At 43.1% G+C, this 22,868-nt stretch overlaps 1 protein-coding gene across 3 annotated transcripts in view; it reads right to left on the bottom strand.

Moving 5' to 3' along the window:
* Window positions 1-22,868, bottom strand: part of Tec (tec protein tyrosine kinase) — a 111,815-nt gene that overhangs the window by 62,730 nt on the left and 26,217 nt on the right. For 2 of the 3 annotated variants that reach the window (XM_075943117.1, XM_075943118.1), the window contains exons 2-3: window positions 9,653-9,731; window positions 7,463-7,648 (exon numbers count right to left, since the gene is read on the bottom strand). In XM_075943117.1, coding sequence (XP_075799232.1) covers window positions 7,463-7,600 — 138 coding nt within the window. In that variant the 5' untranslated portion in view covers window positions 7,601-7,648; window positions 9,653-9,731. Of the gene's footprint in view, window positions 1-7,462; window positions 7,649-9,652; window positions 9,732-16,775; window positions 16,880-22,868 lie in introns of those variants that run through there. The other variant, XM_075943119.1, reaches the window with a different exon arrangement.

Below are 22,868 nucleotides of genomic sequence, written 5' to 3'. Positions count from 1 at the left end.
CTTGCAGAGGACCCAGGTTTGACTCCCAGCACCCAAGTGGTGGTTCACAGACACCATCTTCTGACCTCAATGCATGTAAAACATTCATATAATAAAAGAAATCTTTTAAAAGATTTTTTGAAAGTTATCAGCTTCCTAAGGGGACAAAAAGTTTAATATTATCCAGGGAAAATAATTAATTTAGCAAATTAATGTAGGGTCAAACCTTTAGACTTCCGATCTGGCATCTTGGTGTTTTTAAATGATTAATGAGGCAGAAGGTCGGTACCAAGGAGAAGACAATCAATAAAAGTCAAAATTTGAAGAGGAGACATAAGAAAGGGAAGCAAAATATAAATGAAAAGCTGGTATAATATTTATTTATTTCAGAAACAGAGAGTTTCAAATGCTAATAAAATGGTTTTTCATGTAATGATACAGTTGATTCTGAGAGCGTGAAAAATATCGTATTGGACTTGGAGGCAGAGGCAGGTGGTTCTCTCTGAGTTTGAGGCCAAGCTGGTCTACGAGAGAGCTCTAGGACAGCCAGAGTTACACAGAGACACCTTGCCTCAAAAAAAAATTAATAATGATATTACACTAACCACTGTATTAACCATGAAATACAAAAATTTTTGCTCATCCATGGTCTTGCTTCCTAAAGTTTGATTACCTGAAATCAATCATGGTCCAAAATTATTAAATGGAAAATTTCAGAACTAAACAATTTTTTCATTTATTTTAGCTTATGTGCATTGGTGTTTTGCCTTCATGTATGTCTTGGGTGAGGGTGTCGGGTCCCTTGGAACTGGAGTTACAGAAAGTTGTGAGCTTTCATGTGTGTGCTGGGAATTGAACCCAGGTCCTCTGGAAGCGTAGTCAGTGCTCTTAACCTCTAAGCCATCTCTCCAGCTCCAAGAACTAAACAATTTATAAGTTTTAAATTTAATGCCATTTTGAGTGGTGGGATAATATTTTAGGATATCTAAGTCCATCACACCTGGGACATGAACAACCCATCATCCAATGTATTTATACTGTATCTATCACAAATTAGCAGCCAACTCAGGTATCAGATCAATTGTAGTAATACTAAAATATTTATATTCCAGTAGCAATTTTGCTATAAAAATGATTCCTCTGTTTGCTCTTAAATATTAGTAACTCTTTCTATATATAAAATTTTCATTAAGCCTTATCAGAGATACATATGCATAGGAGAAAACTAAGGCATGGTTCTATTCATGGTTCCAGGTGCACCCTCCCAGTGTTTGCTGCAAGCCTGGGATGAGGGGTGGGCTATGACATCTGGAGCAGTAACTCTGCTTTCAGAGGGTCTGCAGCAAACGGGGTTATTTTCCCATGCCATACCGACTTCCCAGCATGCATGACGTGCTGCAAGATACGAACCTTCAGAAAGGGACTAGAAAGCCCGTATACCCCAGGGTTCCACTTGGGGGTGAACTAATTTACAATGAAAGAAACATTCATCTTGGTGTCTCTCTCTCTGTATTACTGAGAACTTCTAGTTAAGAGAACACTCCTCATATGGCCCAGGACACCCTCCAGAATACAAGAGTTTTCCAAGGCATGCAGCAGCCTGTGACATCATAACTGTAACTGATGGCTTCCATTGTCCTGTCAGGGAATCCCAGTGAATCAACATCTGGTGGTCACGGATAAACCTGATTCTAGAGTAACAGTCTCCCTAGCTCCCCTGAACCCATTCAACTATGTATGACGAACTGAGTGTCCACCCTGTACCAAAGTCTCAGAAATACAAAGATGGGCAAGCTATGATCCCTGCCACGGCCTTTGGGAAGCTGAAAAAGAGAAAAAAAAAGTCTTTCTTTTTCATTATCCTACAATTTAACTCAGCTCTAAAACTGCACAAGCTAATACATACTCATGGGCCAAGGGTTCCGTCCTGTTTACTTTAGAACTTATAGGATGGGTCTCTAGGTTACTAGGAACTTCTGTTTGACTTCATTCCAAACCACAACTTCCCACAACCACTTCTTCAAGCTCGAGAATTTTCTAGAATTTACCAAGCAACCCTGTTACTACTGACATAATAAAATGATCAAGCAAACAGAGTGACAGATACATAGGGCAGGGGCCAGAGAGGGGCCAATCCCAGGAGTTCCTGTCTCCACGAGCTTGCGTGATGTGGCACCATCGTCCTGGCACAGAGGCCTCTCTGGAACCACCACATCAGATGTGTGCTTGTGTCAAAATGGAGATGAAAATGAAGCTAGGCGTATAAAAAGATACAATCTACATAAAATCATTTTAAACTCCATACACAAATTGAAAATGTTATTTTAGGGCATCCAATTAGAGGCAGACTAGAGAAAAAACTGTTCAGTGTGAATGTTTTTCTCAATACAAAAAAAAAATTCAAAACAGTTTTAACTGGAAATAGTAAAATATCCTCTACAGTAAAATTTTATCTGTATTACAGAGAATGCAGTAATGGTTCTCTTCTTTCTTTCCTTTTTTTTTTCTCTTACCCTAATTTTTCCTGGAGCAGGAAAGTGGTTTCAAAGACAGGCTTTGAAGAAACAGCCCTGCAATTTCTTGCAAGAATGTGCAACTTCTAGTATGGCATGGCACACCCTATGCAAGGTTCTTATCTTTCTTTGCCTTGGTTCCTCATTCTGAAAGGAAACCGAATAAGCCGTGTGCGTGAAACAAACATACTCAGCATTGCGGCCAGCACATACCGTGTTCCAAAAGTCACACCGAGAACACTAGGCTAAGAAATACCTGCTTGCAGAGTCGGCCACTGGTGAGTGTCTGGCAACTTTGACATTTCTAAAGCTGGTCAGGGTGGCTCGCTGTACCTCATCCAACCACAAGTATGACTTGTGCTAAACAGCTGCTATTCTTCTAACACGTGTAATTTTGGTATCTCCTAAGACAAACACGATGGGTACTGAATCTATAGCAATCGTCCCTCGCAGACATGCTCACTGTCACAGTATGAGAGGATCAGGCACATCCTTTATTGTTTGTACCTCACCTGGTGCCTAGAAACTGCTTTTGTTTTGCATTCTCCCACTGTGATAACTCACAGCTGAACTGTGAGCAAGCGCTGTCTTAGTTGGTGTCTTAATTAGGATACCACTGTGATGACCAAAAGCAAGTTGGGAAGGAAAGGGTTTCTTTGAATTACACTTCCACATTGTAATCCATCATTTAAGGAAGTCAAGGCAGGATCTCAAACAAGCAGGGAGCCTGGAGGCAGGAGCTGATGCAGAGGCTATGGAGGAATGTGCTTGCTTGCTTGCTTTGCTTCCATGACTTTCTCAACCTGCCTTCTTATAGAACTCAAGATCACCAACCCAGGGGTAGCACCCACTCACAATGGGCTGGGCCCTCCTCCATCAATCACTAATTAAGAAATGTCCTACGGGCTTGCCTACAGCCTGATTTTATGGAAGCATTTTCTTAATTGGAATTCCCTCCTCTCAAATGACTTTAAGCTTGTGTCAAGTTGACTTAAAATTATCCAGCACTGTTAGGAAGCCCTCATGGTGACTCTAGGCACGGAGGCAGAGCAGGGGACATTGGGGAATATTTGTATGCACTGTAAAGATGTGTCTTTGCCAAAGGTGCCTTCTGATTGGCTTAATAAAGAGCTGAATGGCCAATGGTTAGGCAGGAGGGGACAGCTGGGATTTCTAAGGAGAAAGAGGAAGAAGAAGAGGAATCTAGTTGTGTGATTTTAACCAGCAGACTCGGACCAAGTTGAGCATGCAGTACTGAGAGGAAGTGACTTAGCTGCGTGGCAGAATGTAGACTAAAAAAAAAAAAAGGTTAATTAAGCTATAAGAGCTAGTTGAAAATAAACCTAAGCTAAAGGCCAAGCTTTCATAATTGATGATAAGTCTCCAAGTCGTTATGTGGGGGTTGGCAATCCAAAGATAGTCTGACAAAGAAGCTTTCTCAGGGGCCCTGCCACACTGTTGAAGCCCCTCCGACCTCACAGTCTATTTGTAGTGTCATGCTGCCTAGCACAGTATTGCAGGCAGCAAACCAGCCACAGAGCACCAGGGCCCAGTCTAAAGTGGCCTGCTTCCTCAGCTAACAACTGTTGCAAAATTCGCATACCATGTGGTTTCTTTTATTCAACACCGCACCATTTTCTCTTGCCAGTATCCAGTAGGCATTTTTCTTGCACAAACTCCAGTCTTGCACTTCCCTGACTCCCATCCCCATGTCCCATGGAGCCTCCCCAGGAAGGTCAAGCAGCCTAGTCCATCTGTCATCTGGTTCCCTGGGTAGAAAGCAGCATCGCTCACGAACCTCCACGGTCTGTGGTACCGGAAGATGGTGTACCATAAACTGTCGTGATCTCTGCTTCCCAGTTCACTGGAACATGCCCAGACGTCAACGAATTAACCAACAAAAGAGAGAAAAAAAGGGCATACTAAAAAAAAAAATCAACAGCCCAAGGTAACCTGAAACACTAGTTCCTCAATATGAGACTTCCAGGAGGTATTTTAACCGGGTTTCTGATGATCTGTCTAAAACAGGATCTCTGGAGAACTTTGAAAAGCCCCGTAAGTGAAGTCAGCAGGAACCGTCTCAGAAAAGGCTTTTGCCGTCCTGTTGCTGGGGTCGGGTGCAGAGACTGAAGGAAGGGTGGGCATCGTGATTAACTCCGAGTTCTAACAAAGCATCCAGCGGCCATGAGGGGGCCAAGAATGGGGATACTGAAGCAACAGACAGTCTCTTCACCAGCTTTCGTGTGAAGACGGAAGAGCTATAGAAAATGTAAATGTCTCAGTGATTCCAGTGGTTTTCACAGCCCAGCTCTAGAATCTTACTTTCTAACTCAACAGTCTCGTGGGTTCCCCTCCTCACTCTGCTTTTGAATAGTGATTCGAAGAAAAGAAACAAAAAAGCAGAAGGTTCATCCACTGCAAACGGGCACCGACACATGCCCCCCAGACAGGGCAGTGATGCCGGGGTGAACCGTCTCTAGGATTTTCTAGAAGATGGGCTGAGAGGTGCCCCTCGGAAGTCTTCCCAGTATTGTTGGTAGTTACTTCATTCTTCATTCTTATCAGAATCTAGTCAATGTTTAGGGACGGGGATCTAGTCAATGGTTTGGAACATGCTAAGCGCCTGGCTACATCCCTACCCCCAACAGCTATTGACTGTGAGAGTCAAGAGCTCTGTGACCAGTCACTAAGGAATGCCAGCCCATCCATGACAGCAGAAATCATGAGAACTTAAAATGCCACCCCCACACATTAGAGGAGCTGAGGGGGGGCGGGAATCAGGAAAGAAACTCAGCTAGTGGCTGGGGTCATGGGGCCGGTGAATCAGAAAAGACACAGACTCTGAATAAGGGTTAGAAGAGGGACTTCTACATGTGGGACAACCACCTCAATCTGCCCTGTACGGTTCTCACCATGACTGAAGCCACCCGACATTCAGAGAGAGACTGGGATCTGAAATAAGAAGGGATCCCTGTGTTTTCATTCTGCTTAAACAGTCGGGGCACTTTTAACTTCGCACAGTTAGCCTTGCAGATCTATAGGTTCTGAGTCCACAGTCAATCAACCCTGGAAAATATTTGAAAGGGAAAAATGCATCTGTTTGAACATACACAGACTTTTCTCACGCTATTATTTCCTAAGGAATATAGGATGAGTATTTTTATAGCATCAGTATTGTATCTGGTATTATAAGCAATGTACAGGTCATTTAAAATACACAAGCGAAAGTGCACAGGTTATGTGCAAATGCTGCACTATTTTATTGAATAGATCTGAGCGTATGAGATGAAAGGAACCACCCCCTCACAGACATCCAGGACCAACTACAGACTAAACATCCTCAGAGTGAGCTGACCATGTGCTGTACTTTCTCTTTCTGGGTACAGTGTATTGCCCGTATGTATATCTGTGCATCTCATACATGCCTGGCTCCCACAGAAGCCAGAACAGGCCATCAGAACCTCTGGAACTAGAGGTAATAGCTGGCTGTGAGAATACATGTGGATGCAGAGAATCAAACACAGGTTCTCTGAAGGAACTGTCAGCGCTTTTAACCACCGAGCCATCTCTGAGCCCTCCCTGTGTTGAACTTCAACAGTATCAGTATATATTTCTAAGTTGACAATGTAGGCTTCTGCAGGTTTGGGGCTGGTAAAGTGCTGCCTTTTACCACTCTCGCTGCTGTGTTTCTATTCCTCTCCTGGAATAACTATATTAAATCCAAGCTATAACAAATCATTGCCATACATCAAAAGCTTATTCTTTCCCTCCAAATCTGCTTGCAATTTTAAGATGATCCCTATTTCTGGTAATTCTTATCTAAAACTCTATTGGATTTATGAACTTCTTGGATAACAAAAAGAAATTTAGCATACATATCATGAAATATGACACTTCTCAGTAGGACTAAGGCAGTCGACATAACCAGTCACATTTATGGTTCTAGGCACACCTATGTATGTGTTCACAGTGAACAGGATGAAGAGTGAGCATGGTCTCACCTCAGCTCTAGTTTTACAGTAAAAGTTTTGAAGCTTTGGTTTGCAGGATTTGGGGTTTTTTTAGTTAAGGGAATCTGGTTCTGTGGGGTGTGAGTCTGAAGAATAGCACAGGTCAAGGTGGTACGCCACAGCAGAAATGGCGGAGCTGAGATTGTCCAGGAAAAGCAATGCCATTCTGTACAAATGAAGGGAACCAAAACACGGAATAAGAAACAAGCAAAGCAACATCTGAGAGAAACGCCCAGACTGAGCCCAAACACCAGGCCCACCAGACATTCGCCATCGTCATCTGTGCTGAAGCATGCTGTCAAGAGAAATCCAGTTCCCAGTCATTCTCTACACCCCAAAGGAACTTCTAGAACAGAAGACTATGGCAGTAGTGAAAAGACCATGTCCGCCATGGCAAGATTTTAAATTGGCCCAGAGAGAGCCACTCATTCACATTCCTTGCGGAAAGCTAGAAGCTGCCTAGCAAACGCCTCACTGTATCGCAACACCCCACATCAGGAGCTCACGAGACTCCGCTTCTCTGCTCTCCCTGCCCCAGCAAAGATCACTGCAGGAGATGCTCGGCATCAAGAGTTGAAGAATTCCTCTGCAATCAACTTCAATAAATGGTTCACCTAAGCTTCAAGTAATGAAGAAAGGTTCACACAAAGCAGCTTGGGCTCGGAGACATAGTATGATGGGTTGTGGGGAAAAGCCTAATAGATTCAATAAGGACCTATAACAAACAGGAAAAGCAGAATGTATTTTCTCTGGCAGATTAATATTAGTTCTGACACCAAATGCATAGCCATATATCTTAACCTATAACGACAGACTTGTGCCAAATTCTAGCACATGCTAAATCTCACCTTTCAAGTCCAAATAACAACAAACCATAACCTCAAGTACACTAACTCAGTGGGGAGCATCACCTGCTCAATGGTACCAACACTGAATGCGGCAGAATAGACTGTCTCCTACCTCCGCTCGACCCTCGTAGTAGGTTAACACGGACTTGGTAAGTACAAAAAGTCTCTCTTTGTAGTTTAGCGGGGATGTCTTCTTTTTCTGCTGGGACCGTTTAATAAGAATCTCTTCTAGGATAGTGTTAAAATTCATCTCGGTCTTCTGGTCGCTCTTTCTCCTGCCATTGAAGATCCCGGGATTCTAAAGTAAGAAAATAAACAGTGAGGATACGGTGCTAACTTTCTAATGCTACTGCAATTTTAAATTACGAATAGAGGCCTTCCTCACCCTCCAGCTCGGAGGGTCTTAAGTGTCCAGATTGGGTTGTGCAAGGCCCAAAGGACTTCCTCTCTTAGCTCAACCTCCATCCTGCCCAGCCATTTCCTAGGAAATGCTAATCAAGATTTTCCATGATGATGATGGTGATGTATGCCTTTGTCTCTCCCGGTATCCCTCAGCTCTCTAACACGCTCTGCTATTTGACTTCAGAGAACAAATATCTCAGACGGCAAAGTGCATTCCACTGCCTGTATTGTTGGTTTAGGCTTCAAGATCATGGGATCTGAAACACATGCCAGAACACACAGCATTGTTGTAAAAGGAGCGGCGGGCTGTGTTCCCGGCAGTCGCCCGGCTAGTTTACACCCGAAATAATTACACCACAGCGTAAGTGATCTGAATGATGAATGAGCATGGTAGTGGGTACGTACAATCCACACTAACTGAGGAAGGATGTCATCAGGACCTGGCATCAGAGCGGCGTCAAAAGGGAGCTACAGGGATGGCCCTTGATATCTCCATTACTATGCTCCATGTATGGCTCCTATCCAGACCTCGAGAGAAAAGAAGCCCACCCAGTCAGAGCTAACCCTCCTCAGGACGACCCACCTGGGTACAAAGATCAGTAGTCCTGTACCTAGAGCCTTGAAACTTAAACAAGAGCTGGCGAGGTGACTCAATTGGTAAAGGTGCTTTCCTCCAAACCTGATGACCTGAGCTCAGTCCCCAAAACTCCCCATGGTATGCAGAAAGAAAGGGAGGGAGAAAAAAATAGGAGGGAAGGGAGGGGAGGGAAGAGAGAGGAGAAGAGAGGAGTGAAGGGAGAAAAAGAGGAGGAGAGAGAAAAGGAGGGGAGAGAAGGGAAGGGGAGGGGAGGAGAGGAGGAGAGGGGAGAAGAAAGGAGGAGAGAGGAGGGCAGGAGAGAATAGAAGAAGCTTGAGGAAGGAAGGAAGGAAAGAAGGAAGGAAGGAAGGAAGGAAGGAAGGAAGGAAGGAAGGAAGGAAGGAAGGAAATTAAATTTTCAACCATTTTAGAACCCAAAGGTTCTCAGAAGAGACCTGCAGACACTTCCCTGAGACAAGGGGAATTAAGGGCAACTAACCCTTTCCTTGCCTTCTCCATGTCCTTTCAAGAAGTAATTGCATATCAAACTACAGAAACAAAAGGAGTCTCTTGAAGCACATGCAACAGTTACTTGACAGGGTGGCCAGAGACTGGATACTGAGCTACTAAGGAATTCTATCATACCTTCTTCCAACCTGATAGCTTTAGTGTCCTACCGCAACTACACTCTCTTACTCATGACCATCAACCACTTGGGCTCCTCTGATGTCTATGAGGGTTTCTCCAACAGCATAGCCTGTAAACATCCACCCCTTTATTTAGAAGGTATGGCGGGGTCAGAGTGAGGTTTAAAAGAGATACAGATAATAAACTTACTGTGAAAATGCTATACAAATGTCTATTATGGTTATTGGTGGTTTAAATAGAAATGGCCCTCATAAATTCATGGAGAGTGGCACTATCAGGAGGCATGACCTTGTTGAAATAGGTGTGGTGTTGATGGAAAAAGTCTGTCTCCGTTCATGTCCTGCTGCCTGTCAATCTGTATGTGGAACTCTCAGCTCCTTCTTCAGTACCATGTCTGCCAGCACGCTGCCATGCTTCCCGCCATGATGATAATGGACCAAACCTCTGAAACTGTCAGCCAGGCCCAAATAAATGCTTTGCTTTAGAAGAAAGGAGGTGCTGTGCCCATGGTGTCCTCTTCACAGCAACAAAACCCTAACGAAGACAGCCATATTTACCTCCACCATCATTTCCCCAGCTCAGAGCATCCTCAGCTCACAGCTAGACAACAGCAGCACCTTCCCAACTGGGCTTCCATTACCAACACTCATGCCTCATTTAATTCTAACTACATACCCTTTCTTCTTGCTGAATCAGTCTCCAAAGTTCCAGCAGGTCATTTCATTGAGCAGACATCCTTAGGGTCACCCAACTCCTGCAGGATAAAGTCAACACTTAGTCTGACTCTGAAGAGGTTCACAGTGCGGTTGCAATCTGACATCCGATTTTCTTTTCAACTCTTCCCCAGTCACTCCAAATACAAATATGGCAGGGCCACCCCTCGCAGTATCCATTCCCTGGTCTACAGTACTCCTCCCTCTCCATCTATGACAACTCCATCAACTCAGAACTCACCCCCCCAATGCAGTCCTTTTCCATGCCTCTAGATAATGGCAATCTTCCGATATCTGTACCCATAATCTCATTCATGACAAAGGTAATCATATTCTTCCATATCTGTAACAATGAATAAAGCTTAACTTCTCACCTAGTTATTAATCTACTAACATGTACATTGGAATCCTCAAAATAAATTTTGAATACAGATATCTAGGTTCTGTTTTCACTTTCCTTTAATATTTTTTAGATCTGAAGTGGGGCCTGGACATTATAATTCTATGTGCAGGTAGAACTGTGAGCCGTCATCTTAAAGGAAGAGCCTGAAGCTTTGTGCTTCTTTTTACCACTCTTGGTGCTTATAGCAGACGGTACGCGAGCTGGGAACTTGGCTGGAAACTTTACACACAGAGAGACAGACAGAGACACGGGACACGGGTCATCCTTGAAACAAGAATGCCAACTTTATTGTGCTCAGGTGCAGCTTATAATAGGGCTCTGGCCATGCCCCAGCTCTCGGGATCTCTCAGTCACAGGCCCACCAGACACCACTCTCCTGCCATCAGGGTCTCCTGCTCAGAGCAGTTGCAGAAACAGATAAACAGGTTGTTTTGCTCAGTTCACTCCAGCAGGCAAAGGGTCTAAGGCAGGCAAAGAGAGTCAAGGGGCCAGAGGTCTGCAGCCCCCAACTCTTGATAAACAATTACAACCTGGACCCATTAATCCATGTGCATGTTAACTGGGAAATCAAAGGCAAACCATTCTTTTCGCATCTAAGTTGGTCCTCTTGCTATATTGCAATTTTGTCCTGTTCATTTGGGTGTATATTGTGAATAACAACACTCAAGAGGTTGAGGCAAGAAGATTGTAAGACTCAAACCAAACCTAGCCTACATAATAAGATTCTGTCTCAAAAATATAGAGATAGAGTTGAGATAGATATAGATATTTGGGGGAGATAGAGGTACTCTCTTTTGTTTTCCTGAGAAACTATTGGTATGCAAATTCCACTTCTTTAGAAATCTTTTTATGTTTCCAGGAAGGGAAAAAATGGCTCCTTAGGGAAGATTACCAGAGGAGAAACAAGTTAGGCTCTAGACACGCGCATGTGTTGTTTCGATCCAAAGAGCAACTCCTCTGCTACCCAACGGCGCACAGATTTTCGGAAGGTATCGGAGGACAGCTAGAACATGACTTAACTGTAGTTCTAGAAGCAAAAGATCCCAACACCAAAGATAAGAGAAACGGCTGTTTAATGACTTCATGGTGAGGAGGGAACCAAGCAATCTGATTTATTGAGAGACTCATGGTCATACAGAATCATACCATGTGAGCTGAAAGAGATCTCACACATCACCCCCTTCGCCTCACAAATTAGAAAACTAACATTCAATTAGGCGTATTGCCCAAAGTATCACAGACCAAGATCAAGAAAAATAAATAAATCTCTCCTGGTTCCAAGTAAAGGACTCTTCGTACTATTCCACACCACACAAATTCACTGCCTGGTAATAATTCATAGGTCAATGGAAAATTCTGGCCAGCAAAAGCCATTGTCCTTTGTAGGGTGGAAAGGAAGTATATCTCTACTCACGGAAATGTCCAGTTAAAGAGGCTGAACATACCCACTGCCGTCCTGGAAGACCATCAAAAACAGCTATTGTATTTACTTGTTGTTATTAAGAAATTAACACTCTGAGGGACTGAAGAGATAGCTTAGTGGTTAAGAACTTGTGCTATTCTTGAGGATGACCCAGGTTTGGTTCCCAGCACCCGTTTTGTGGTTCTAGGGAACCCAATACCCTTTCTGGTCTCCACAGCCACCTGCATTCACACATACATATCCTGCCCCCTACACAAACACATAAATTAAAAAACAAAAAAATAATAAGTTTAGAAATAAATAAAAAAAATTTAAAAAGAAATGAACACTCAAAAGTAGAAGCCAGAAAAAGACACTAAAAATAAATAAATAAATAAATAAATTTCAGAAACTAGAAGACAAGTACATGCTAGATCTAACCAAGGGAGGAACAGAGAGGCACCTGGAAACAAAAAATTTTATACCTGAAAACCTCTAGATAGTATAAAATTAAGTCACCAAGTCCAGAAGCTCTAAAAGTAGTGGTAAAGAAGAAACTGAAGCATGTGTGTGTGTGTGCATGCATATGTGTGTGTGTGTGTGTGTGTGAGAGAGAGAGAGAGAGAGAGAGAGAGAGAGAGAGAGAGAGAGAGAGAGAGAGAGAGAGAGAGAGAATGTGTGCATATAAGGATGAGGGTACAACAGAGGCCAGCAATTAACATCTGTTACCTTTATCAATTGATTCCTACCTTACTTTGTGAACAGTGTCTCTCACAGGACCTGGAGCTCACTGACACACTAGCCAACAAGCTTCAGAGAGCTGCCTGTCTCTGTCTCCCCAGCTTTGGGTAGCAGGCAGGTGCTTCTATACTTTTTCTGTGGATTCTGGTGAACAGAACTCAGGCCCTGATACTTTCACGGCAAAGACTTTACCAACTGAGCTACTTCCCAAACTCTCTAAAGAAAGGAACTAGTTTTTCAGGGGAAGGGGGTCAGACAGGCTCTCACTATGTGGTTCTGGTTGGCCTGGAACTCTCGATGTAAGTCATATAGACCTCAAACTCACAAAGCACCTCCACGCTCAGCCCCAAGAGAATTTTTTGCAGGTCTATCAAGAGTCTAGGTAGATAGCCATCTCAATTCTAGGGTTTGAATTGGTCTCAATTTGGGGGGTTTTTGTTATTTTTTTTTCTTCATGAAACTTAAGACAGAAGCTCTAGCCTGAGAGAAATGAAGACCTGAGGCAGGGGTACCATGGGAACTAAGGTCAAAGGGTCTAAGCAGAGGCAGGGGTACCATGGGAACTAAGGTCAAAGGGTCTAAGCAGAGGCAGGGGTACCATGGGAACTAAGGTCAAAGGGTCTAAGCAGAGGCAGGGGTACCATGGGAACTAAGGTCAAAGGGTCGAAACACATACAAGTGAATTTTGACCACCCAGCTCTTTCATGCCATGTGGTCCAGAACATTGGATTCAATATAGACCAACTAGCACTATCGAAACCAGGCACAAGAGTGTTCCTCCCCGAAAAAACACAAATACATCATCTTATAGTCAGGCCCAGTGCCAACAAGGCCCAACTCCAAACACAAAATGAAAGAAAGCTTAGGATCACCAAAGAATTCCAGAAAGATCTTAACACGGAACACAGTTGAGACAAGGTGGGGACATAGCCAGAGTAAGCCATGAAGTGCCGAGGGGTGGGATGGGACACTGGGCATCAAGAGCGCAGACATTAAAAACTCTGAAGAGTTAAATTACAAGAAATAAAACAGAAAACCAAGCAGACAATGAACTGGGAAGAAAACACAACTGCATTAGAGAGCCCACCCAGAGGCCCAGAGTATGAAACTTAGAGTTCTAGAATAAAACAATAGGAAGAGAAAAATTATTTATTTATTTATTTGTTTGTTTGTTTGTTTATTTATTATGTATACAATAGTCTCTCTACATGTATGCCTTCAGGCCAGAAGAGGGCACCAGACCTCATTGCAGATGGTTGTGAGCCACCATGTGGTTGCTGGGAATTGAACTCAGGACCTTTGGAAGCAGGCAATGCTCTTAACCACTGAGCCATCTCTCCAGCCCCTGAGAAAATTTTTTTAAAAATTTAAGAGTTTTGCCAAAATAAAAGTTATATCCAGATTAAAATATGACCAAGTCAAGCTACGTCTTATAAAATTTCAAAATTATGGAAATAAGCAGAAGACTCAAAAAGCTTAAAAGTGGGTAATAATAGGAAAGATGAGAATCCAGAGTGGTGATCACCACAAGCAATCCTGGCAGCTCAGAAACAGAGGGTTTCTACTTAGAAGAAACCGGAAACTGAGAAAATGGGAGAAGCATCATCAGAAGACAATGGATTCCTAACTTAAACTATACTCAGCAGACTATCAATAACAGTATAGGATCATAAATAGTATAACATTCATCTAGGCAAGGTTCTGAGTTGTTTGCCTCCTCTTTACTCTTCTGGAAAACTACCTGATAATGTGCTCTACCAAAATAAGGCAATAAACACACAGAGAGTTCTGGAATAAAGGATTCTAACACGAGAAAGGGCAAGAAGACCTCCCAGTCTCTCATCACGATGAAGGGAAATTCCCAGGTGGAATGAAATGACATTCCAAGATGACAAAGAGCAGCAAGCAAAGGGACCATCCTGTCCAAAGGATCAAGTTAGCAGGCTCCTTGGAAGAATTCTTCTAGAAGATGAAACCGAAATAAGTTAGCTAGAAGGGGAGACAGGAGGAAGGAAGAGGAATGGGGAAACAAATGTAAACTGGGCGGTGGTGGCGCGTGCCTTTAATCCCAGCACTTGGGAGGCAGAGGCAGGCAGATCTCTGTGAGTTCAAGGCCAGCCTGATCTTCAAGAGCTAGTTCCAGGACAGGCACCAAAGCTACAGAGAAACCTTGTCTCGAAAACAAACAAACAAATAAACAAACAAAATTTATAGCATATTCCTATCCAAACAATTAAAATGAGAAGGATTTTTTAAAAAAAAAAAGTTAGCTAGGCATAATCAATGTAAGAAATAAAAATAACTAATGCCAGGGAAAAATTTTTAAGAAATCATACAGAAAAGGCATACAGAAGCAACCACAGTACATCCCAAGCCTGGCTATATAGATCATACCCATGGCATCACAATAATGTAAATAATAAGTAATATTCTTGCTGCAATTATAAACGTTTCCGGAGGGCAGGAAGTGTGTTTCCGTGTGGGTGGGAGAGTAGGTTGTGCAAGAGAGCCACTTTCTCTTCGGTAGTGACAGAGGTGGAAGAGGAAGTAGAGTAGAACATAAACTTGAAATATCGAGTAACACGGGGTGCCACCCATTATCAAGAGGTTACCAAGAGATAAAGTTATATAGATCAATTTGGCTTTCTATGAAACTGCTGAGCGGGGCAAACTCTGTTCCGTGAAATAGGGCGAGAGCTCCCTCGGGAAATTGTAAAAGGATGGACTTAGATCAGCAGGACACGGAAGCCAATCAACAGATTTAAAACTACAGCACTGAGATCTCTTCATTCTGGTTAATTTTCTTAGTAAGATTTAAAACGAAGAAGACACTTTCCCAGACAAACTAGAATCTCCTGTTCTCAAGGAAAACTAGACTGCTTAAAGATCTGCATGCTTAAAAAAAAAAAAAAAGTCTGCATGCTTACTTAAAGTCTCTGGGTTGATTATGTGGCACTGTAGTAAAAGTGACTCCATTTTGATTTTCTCAGACTAGTCAAGAACAGAAGCCAACCCCAAACAAGAGCTTCCCATAATTTTTGTTTAAAAAGATATATTGTTCCTAAAAAGGCTGACAAAATAAACATGATCATCTCTGACAGTCAGAAAACGTTAGAAAAGAGTGAAGTAAAAAAAAAAAAATAAAAAAATAAAAAAAAAATAAAATAAAAAGAGTGGAGTAACATATGTGTGTTCTCTCTTCTCCAGAGGCAGACCATCTCACTGCCAATGAATCAATTAAAAAAAAGTCTACAAAAACACCTAAATACAAACTGTGATACTCGTATCTGTCAAGTGCTATGGAATCTAGATCAACATAGGAAAGGAAGCTCAAGACAAATTTCCCCAGAAATAGCCCTCTGTGTCCTGACAGGTCACCAATGACCTTTCGATAGTCAAAGTGGTACCTGTGAAATACAGAACGGTGAGCAAACCACGAAGAATGGTCCTTTACACAGAAAATGTATTAAAATAATAAACTTCATGATTAACTTTTACCTGTTTTGTGACATAAGTCCCCCCTATATTGCCTAGTTAGTCCCGGGCCTCAAGAGAGCCTCCCGACTCAGCCTCCTGCGTGACTGGCACTAAGGGCATATCGCACCAGCCTAGGCATGGTTTGTGCTTTCTTTTACTATTTTGCTCCATGTTGACACTGTCCAATCTACCAAGTATTTCATAAGCATCACATCAATCCCTTCTGTCGACAGTTTTCTAAATTATCTCACAAACTGAGAACAAGAGCCGGGCTTTAATCCCAGGAGAGCAGCTACGGCCCCAGTCCTCCTCACGACCCCAGTCCTCCTCACGGCCCCAGTCCTACACACGGCATCGGTTCTATACAAGGCACTGGTCCTGCTCACGGCACCGGCCCTACTCATGGAACTCTCCAGGAAAGGAAGGCAGAGGGGAAGGAAAGGCTACTGAGCCTCCTCAGTCAACAAGATTATGGAAAACAACTGGATTCATCTTCAGATGGCCACAGAGACACCGTTTGAATAAGAAGGAACCTGACGATCCCCAAAATGCAAGGGAGCGGTCTCCTCTCAGCCAGGAACAAATAGCGCAGATTTCCTGTGCGCTTTGTCCACCCTCGTGGGTTTCCCAGGTGCCAGGACTATGTCTAGGGAAATCTGTCTTCGGCTTCCTTCCCTTCCCTGTGTTGGTCTAGATTCCACAGCCTTTGATAGGAATATCATAGTTTGTAGTTGGGGAGGTTTTGATGAAGGTAAGAATATCCTCAAATGCTCCCGTTCATCTCCCAAATATTATAGAACTCGGTTACAAATACATTTTTTAGTTTCACTAGGGGACAGGGTTTCAGCATGTTGTCCAGGCTGGCCTGGAATTCATGGTTCTTCTGCCTTTGCCACAAAAATGTTGAGTCTTCAGGCATGTGCCACCATGCCTGGCTACAAAGAGCTTCTTTGCATAAAACTAAACGGCCAGAAGAAGTCCCCTTTGTCTTTGTCTCCCTGCGGCTAAAGATAACTTGACCATTTACCTTGGCTGCTATTAAAAGCTTAAAACAGACCTTACCAGACTTTGAACACTAATATTCTGAAGAAGACAACGGAAAAAGGATGTCACCTTCTCAGCAGTGACAGACTTAAGCCACCAAAGTTATACCCCTGGTCAGTGTTGCAGATAGTCTGAGGATGCGGCAGCTGCAGCCAACAGATCTTAGAACCCCATTCATTATCAACGCTCTGTCTGAGGATGGTAAGTTTTTAAAAATATAAGTGGTTACTAGAGCAGCCCATGAAATCAATACAATCTTTCATAACACTCGTCATCAAAGGAGCAGACGCGCTGACTCTCCCTCGGTCGAAGATGCTTCTGTTTGCGGTGAGCAATGATTAATGTGGGCTCCTGGCTACTCAAAGTGCTGAGGACAAGTGACCTGGCAGCAGATAACCAGGGCACACTGGCTGGTCTTGGTCAAGCCATTCTCACTTTGCTCATCTTGAAACCCCTGCCCATTCCCATCCTTCTTCCCTCGTCCACCATTCCTCCATGCTCAACTCATGAGCTAATCTGTTCGCGGGAATGATTTCAGACATGAGTATAACCGCTCATTCTGACATGTACTGCATATCCAGGGTGCATGATGAGCCACTCATGAGGCATGCAGGTGGTCGCAAAAATGAACAAGACATGATCTGTGCAAATAGACTTAGAAAGAAGGAAGGGTACTAAAATCTATGGGAGCTATAAGAGTGACTTACATGAAATATATTGGAATTATTGTTAACCCCAAATGTTCTCCAGGCTGGGGTAACCAAAGAGTACATCATTACCCCCTTTCAGAGTCTAATGAATCACTTCAGTGAGGAAACAGCATATTAGCAGAATGCTAACAGGAGGTTAGAGACAGCGAACACGTGAAGAAAACAGGTGTCAATCTTGATGGCCACATCCTGACATATAAGTTTCTTCTAAAGTTTATCGAGTGTCAACCGGAACCACACATAGAAAAGGCAGGCTTTACAGGCTTTACACATGCTTTTAATTCCAGCACACGGAAGGCAGAGGCAGGTGGATCTCTGTGAGTTCAAGGCCAGCCTGGTCTACAAAGTCAGTTCCAGGTCAGCTAGGGCTACACAGAGAAACCATGGCTGTTTTCAAATGTTTTGTAGTAGTTTTTTAGTTTTAATATTGGATACTTAATACTTAAACTCTGGGATGAGTTTTCATTTTTTAGTATTTTGTTACTATACGAATGAAGCTAAACAGAGAAGCAAGGGTCTTAGCTAAAGAATAGTGACTTTTAGCCAAGCAGTGGTGGCATACGCCTTTAATTCCAGCACTTGGGAGGCAGAGGCGGGCGCATCTCTTGAGTTTGGGGCCAGTCTGGCCTACAAGAGCTAGTTCCTAGGACAGCTAAGACTGTAATTCAGAGAAACCCTGTCTCAAAAAAACAAAAAAAAGTGACTTTTAATTCCACATATTCTTCACTTTCTAAAGCAGAGGCAGCCCAAGCATGTGGCTGAAATGAAAAGAGACTGACTAGAAGCGTTTTTCCACTTGGATTTAATTCTAGGATCCAAATGCATTCCTGTGGAGAAAAAATTATTCAGACACACGAGACAAATGCTGAGAGAGAAACAAACCCGGGACAGTCGAGATATTACAGAACGGAGGAGGATCCACGGAACCTCCAGGATCGGGGAAAGGCCTGAACAGTTATCACATGACTTTCCATTTACCACCACCCCGGTTCTTCTACTGCCATCCCCCAAATCAAATATCCTCCAAATCAAAAACATCTTGTCACTCATAAATTCTGCTACAAAAGTCCTTAAACTGGGCATTTTCCCATTTGTATATTACCTGACCTAAATCTCTGTATCACGTTCTGCCACTATAGTCTAAAATTCCATGATTTGAGAATCCACCACCTAGTCCATAAAATAAATCCGTGCCCATTTTTTTTCTAGCACACTATGAAATTCTTATAAGCAAACTGTTTCCTCTTGCAGTAGATGGGAATTAACAGAGAGACCCACAACTGGACAATGTGCAGCGAGTGAGAGACCCTGGGACAGTCAGACCTAAATGCAGTCTCTTTATGCTCACAAGGCTCATGGATCTCTCACCACAGCCATAGATGGTAGATGATGTCACAGAAATCAGACTAACACGGATTAGAGTGTGGCCGCATGCATAAGGTCTAGACTAACACGGATTAGAGTGTGGCCGCATGCATAAGGTCTAGACTAACACGGATTAGAGTGTGGCCGCATGCATAAGGTCTAGACTAACACGGATTAGAGTGTGGCCGCATGCATAAGGTCTAGACTAACACGGATTAGAGTGTGGCCGCATGCATAAGGTCTAGACTAACACGGATTAGAGTGTGGCCGCATGCATAAGGTGTAGACTAACATGGATTAGAGTGTGGCCGCATGCATAAGGTCTAGACTAACACGGATTAGAGTGTGGCCGCATGCATAAGGTCTAGACTGCATGCATAAGGTCTGCAGAGGTGCAAGCCAGATGAGGTCCCGTAACTGAGAGGGGAAGTGGGCAGAAGCTCCCATCCCTGAGCAAGAAGCTCTCTCCATTTGACATCCACTTGCGAAGGAAAATTTTGTTTTCTCTAAGGAAGTCTCACTGTGGTGTATATAAACCACACTTAAAGGCAAGCCCTGCACCCAGCAGTAGATAACTAACACAAAAATGAGCACAGTGTATTTCTGTAGACTTCCTATCTTGTATGGCTTGCTTTTTTGAGTATTTTTGGGTCTTGAGTGGGGAGGATTACCGATCTTTTGCTTGTATATATGGTTTCCAATTTTTGTATTTTTATGATATGTGTGTTTGTCTGTGTTTTTTGTTTCTTGTGTTTTTCTTTAGTTTTTGTTGTTTTGCTTTGTTTTTAATTTCGGTTTGTTTGGTCTTTTTCTTTGCCTGTTTCTAAAGAGAGAGAGAAAGGAATGCTATGGAGTTGGGCAGGTCGGGGTGGGGAGGATCTGCACAAATCAGGGGAAGGAAACCGATGGGATATGTTAGTTTTCATTCTGTCTCACACCAATTTCTCAAAAATGTGTTTTCAAGTCTGACTACTTGTTCTCACATAAATTAAGCAAAAGAATATACATTTAGCATGACCTGGTAGTCAGAACCTTGCCTGGAATAAAGTAGGCATTTAGCAATTATATATGGCCTTCGTGTATTACTTCAGAACCAGAATCGCAGAGATAACAAAAGTATCTGCTTTAGAGCCTTCACTCTTTTTGTGCCTCTTGCTGTCACTGGACAGACACAAAGGAAAACTCTTTTTTATGAAGTTAAAGGTCACATGACCCTCACTATCAGCTGGCAGTCTTTGTATTGCAAACACCCACCCGCATTTTCAGTGAGCATCTAGGAATTCTAACTGACAGCAGACTGTGTGTTCTCTGAGATGCTCCTGGGAGCTAGGTCTGTTCTGTGCAGAGCCTTTAAACGGAGCATCCTGTGCCCGGCGCTGTTCTGAAAGGCCCTTTAACATAAGGCGGTGGCTTCTGGTGAGAGAAGCCCCCTCTGTCCTAGATAAACAAGAACACTGAAGGCAAAACTCACAGATTCTGGGGCCTCTTTGATATCCTTTGGAAGATGTACAGGCTGAAGCCGATGATCTCGAGCGTTGTTCTAATTATTCTAGCTCAATATGCTAGACACCTACTGGCTCCCAAGAGAGCTGCTGATTGAAACAGGGAATCACCACGTAGGAGGTGAGCATGTATCTTTTCATATATTGAAAGACCAAAAAGGTTCTTTTTTTTTAAGTTAGGTAGCAATTCTCCTGTCTCAGCCTGGGACTATGGATATGTTGCACCATGACTGGATTTCTAAGAGAACCAACCGTTGATGAGGCAATGGTTCTCTGAACACTATCCTGAAGACGCTTGTCCTGGTTTCACCCTCCATTTCCTCATTCCGCCAGTTACTCACAGTGAACTTACCTAAGGACAAGAATTAGTGGAAGCACCTGGAACGGCTAAGCTGATGAACATGACTCAGACCTTAGCTTCCCAGAACTTCGTGTACTCCTTATTTGCTATCTTACCACTTGTGAGAATAATGAGGATGGTGGTACCAACCTCAAAGGACTTTCGTAGGAACAACAAGGCGATGCACACCTTAGACATGAGCAAACGGCTGGGCAACCCTTGCTAAGTTGGCTCTTGCCGTATGTTTACTGTGAACTGGTTCACATTTATACACTCAGCAACTGTTAACTGCACACTGGTTGAGTGCGAGCTATGTTCTCAGGCTCTGGAAGACAAAATAAAACATTAGGCAGAGCCATTAGATGAAGCCACTCACAGCCTAGTCAAAGGAGCAGATAACACAAAAGCTAGCGATTTATTTACCCTGTGCTAGACCACAGACAGCTTCTGCTGAGGCAGAAGGTCAGGAGTAAAGGGAATTCCAGGGAGCTGGGAGTGGTGATGTACATTTGTATCCTAGCATTGCAGAGGTGGAGGCAGGAGGATTGACAAGAGCTCAGGACCAGCCTGGGCTACACAGTGAGTTTCAGGCCAGTATGGGTTTCTGACAAGTTTCTTTCTCAAAAAATAAACGAAACAAAACAAAACAAAACAAAAAAGGTGGTAACCTGGGCTAGGCATGAAAACCCTAGTAAGTTGTCACCCATGGAATACAGTGGAACAGGGCACTGTCAGGCTGAGGCCCCAGCACTGAGATATGCACAGGGCTTGAAGAAGCACAAGCAGAAAAAAAAAAGCTTGTATTAGTTTAAATACTCCATCTCCTCCATTCTTACTCAAGTACAAAGAGTCCTAAGGGAGAGAAAACTATTTCCACTATTGAAAACAAAATCCAAACGAGTCCTTTATAACTGTGTTTATTTGTTCCCTTGTGTTTCAGTAAACACTCTGCTGCAACTGCACTCTGTATCAGGCACTGGAACAGACACAAAAACGCACACCGAAGGCCTCCTCTTCACTGGGCTTACAGTCCCGTGGGGTTTGATGTGATGCCATAAAGGGCTCCCCTGCACCCCGCTTCTGTGCTGCTACCACGTGTGACAGTGAGGCATGGTACCCCAACATGGATTGTGAGGCCCAGCCACGCCCAGACCAGAAATCACCAGATCCAGCTTCTCTACTGAGAGACATTAAAGCCCAAACAAACTTGGCAAACACCAGCCCCTCCCTTTGCTCATGCATGCTATTACTAACATCACAGTCACTTTGGCACTCATTCTGGTGTGTACCAGTTGTACAGAATGATGGGTTACACTGGGACATTGTCATGAGCACCTAATCTGTTTTCTCACATTCATTCCCATTCTTATTTCACCCCCTTGGTTTTTTTCGAGATGGGATTTCTCTGTGTAGCTTTGGAGCCCGACCTGGAACTCCCTCTGTAGACCAGGCTGGGATTGAACTCACAGAGATCCGCCTGCCTCTGCCTCCCAAGTGCTGGGATTAAAGGCGTGTGCCACCACCGCCCAGTTCATTCCTGTTCTTATCCCTCTCCCACTGTGATAGCCTCTCTTCCCAAATAGTCCTGCTTCTACATTTATGTATCTAGGATATTACATATCATATTGCCATATATATTATACTTTATATATGGTAATATATATTTATTAACATGGATTACATGTGAAGAAAAGGAAATATACTATCCATAATAATTTGGGGAATCAAAGGCTAATATTAATAAGTATCTCCCCAAAATAATTCTTAAGGAAAAGGAAACTTTCAAACACATACACATGTAACCCTAAAGCTATACCATATTCGGTGTTCAGATTTATTAACAGAGCTAATAAATGTAAAACACTGAGAACAATAGTCAGCATGTATGTGCCATGGAAGTACTGGCAGTTAGTGTCACTTCTGTGTCTCAATTTCTGTAGCATTACTACAGTCACTGAGATATGCGGGGAGACTCTAATGTGAATAAACACGAGCAAAGAGAATAAACTAACATTATACTATCAATACCACCATATATTCTTAATAATTCAAAATAAGGGTACAGAAGAAAAACTTACCTATGGCCAATTGATTTTTTACTAGTGTCAATGAAGAAAGAATAATCTTTTTAATAAATAGTATAGAAACAGTTGGATAAAAATGAAGTTGAATCCCTACTCCACATAAGAAATGA

Source organism: Microtus pennsylvanicus, chromosome 12 (genome assembly GCF_037038515.1).
Source record: "Microtus pennsylvanicus isolate mMicPen1 chromosome 12, mMicPen1.hap1, whole genome shotgun sequence".
Classification (NCBI taxonomy): Eukaryota; Metazoa; Chordata; class Mammalia; order Rodentia; family Cricetidae; genus Microtus; species Microtus pennsylvanicus.
The sequence above is the reverse complement of the archived record's forward strand: the minus strand, read 5'-3'. Positions and strand labels throughout refer to the sequence as shown.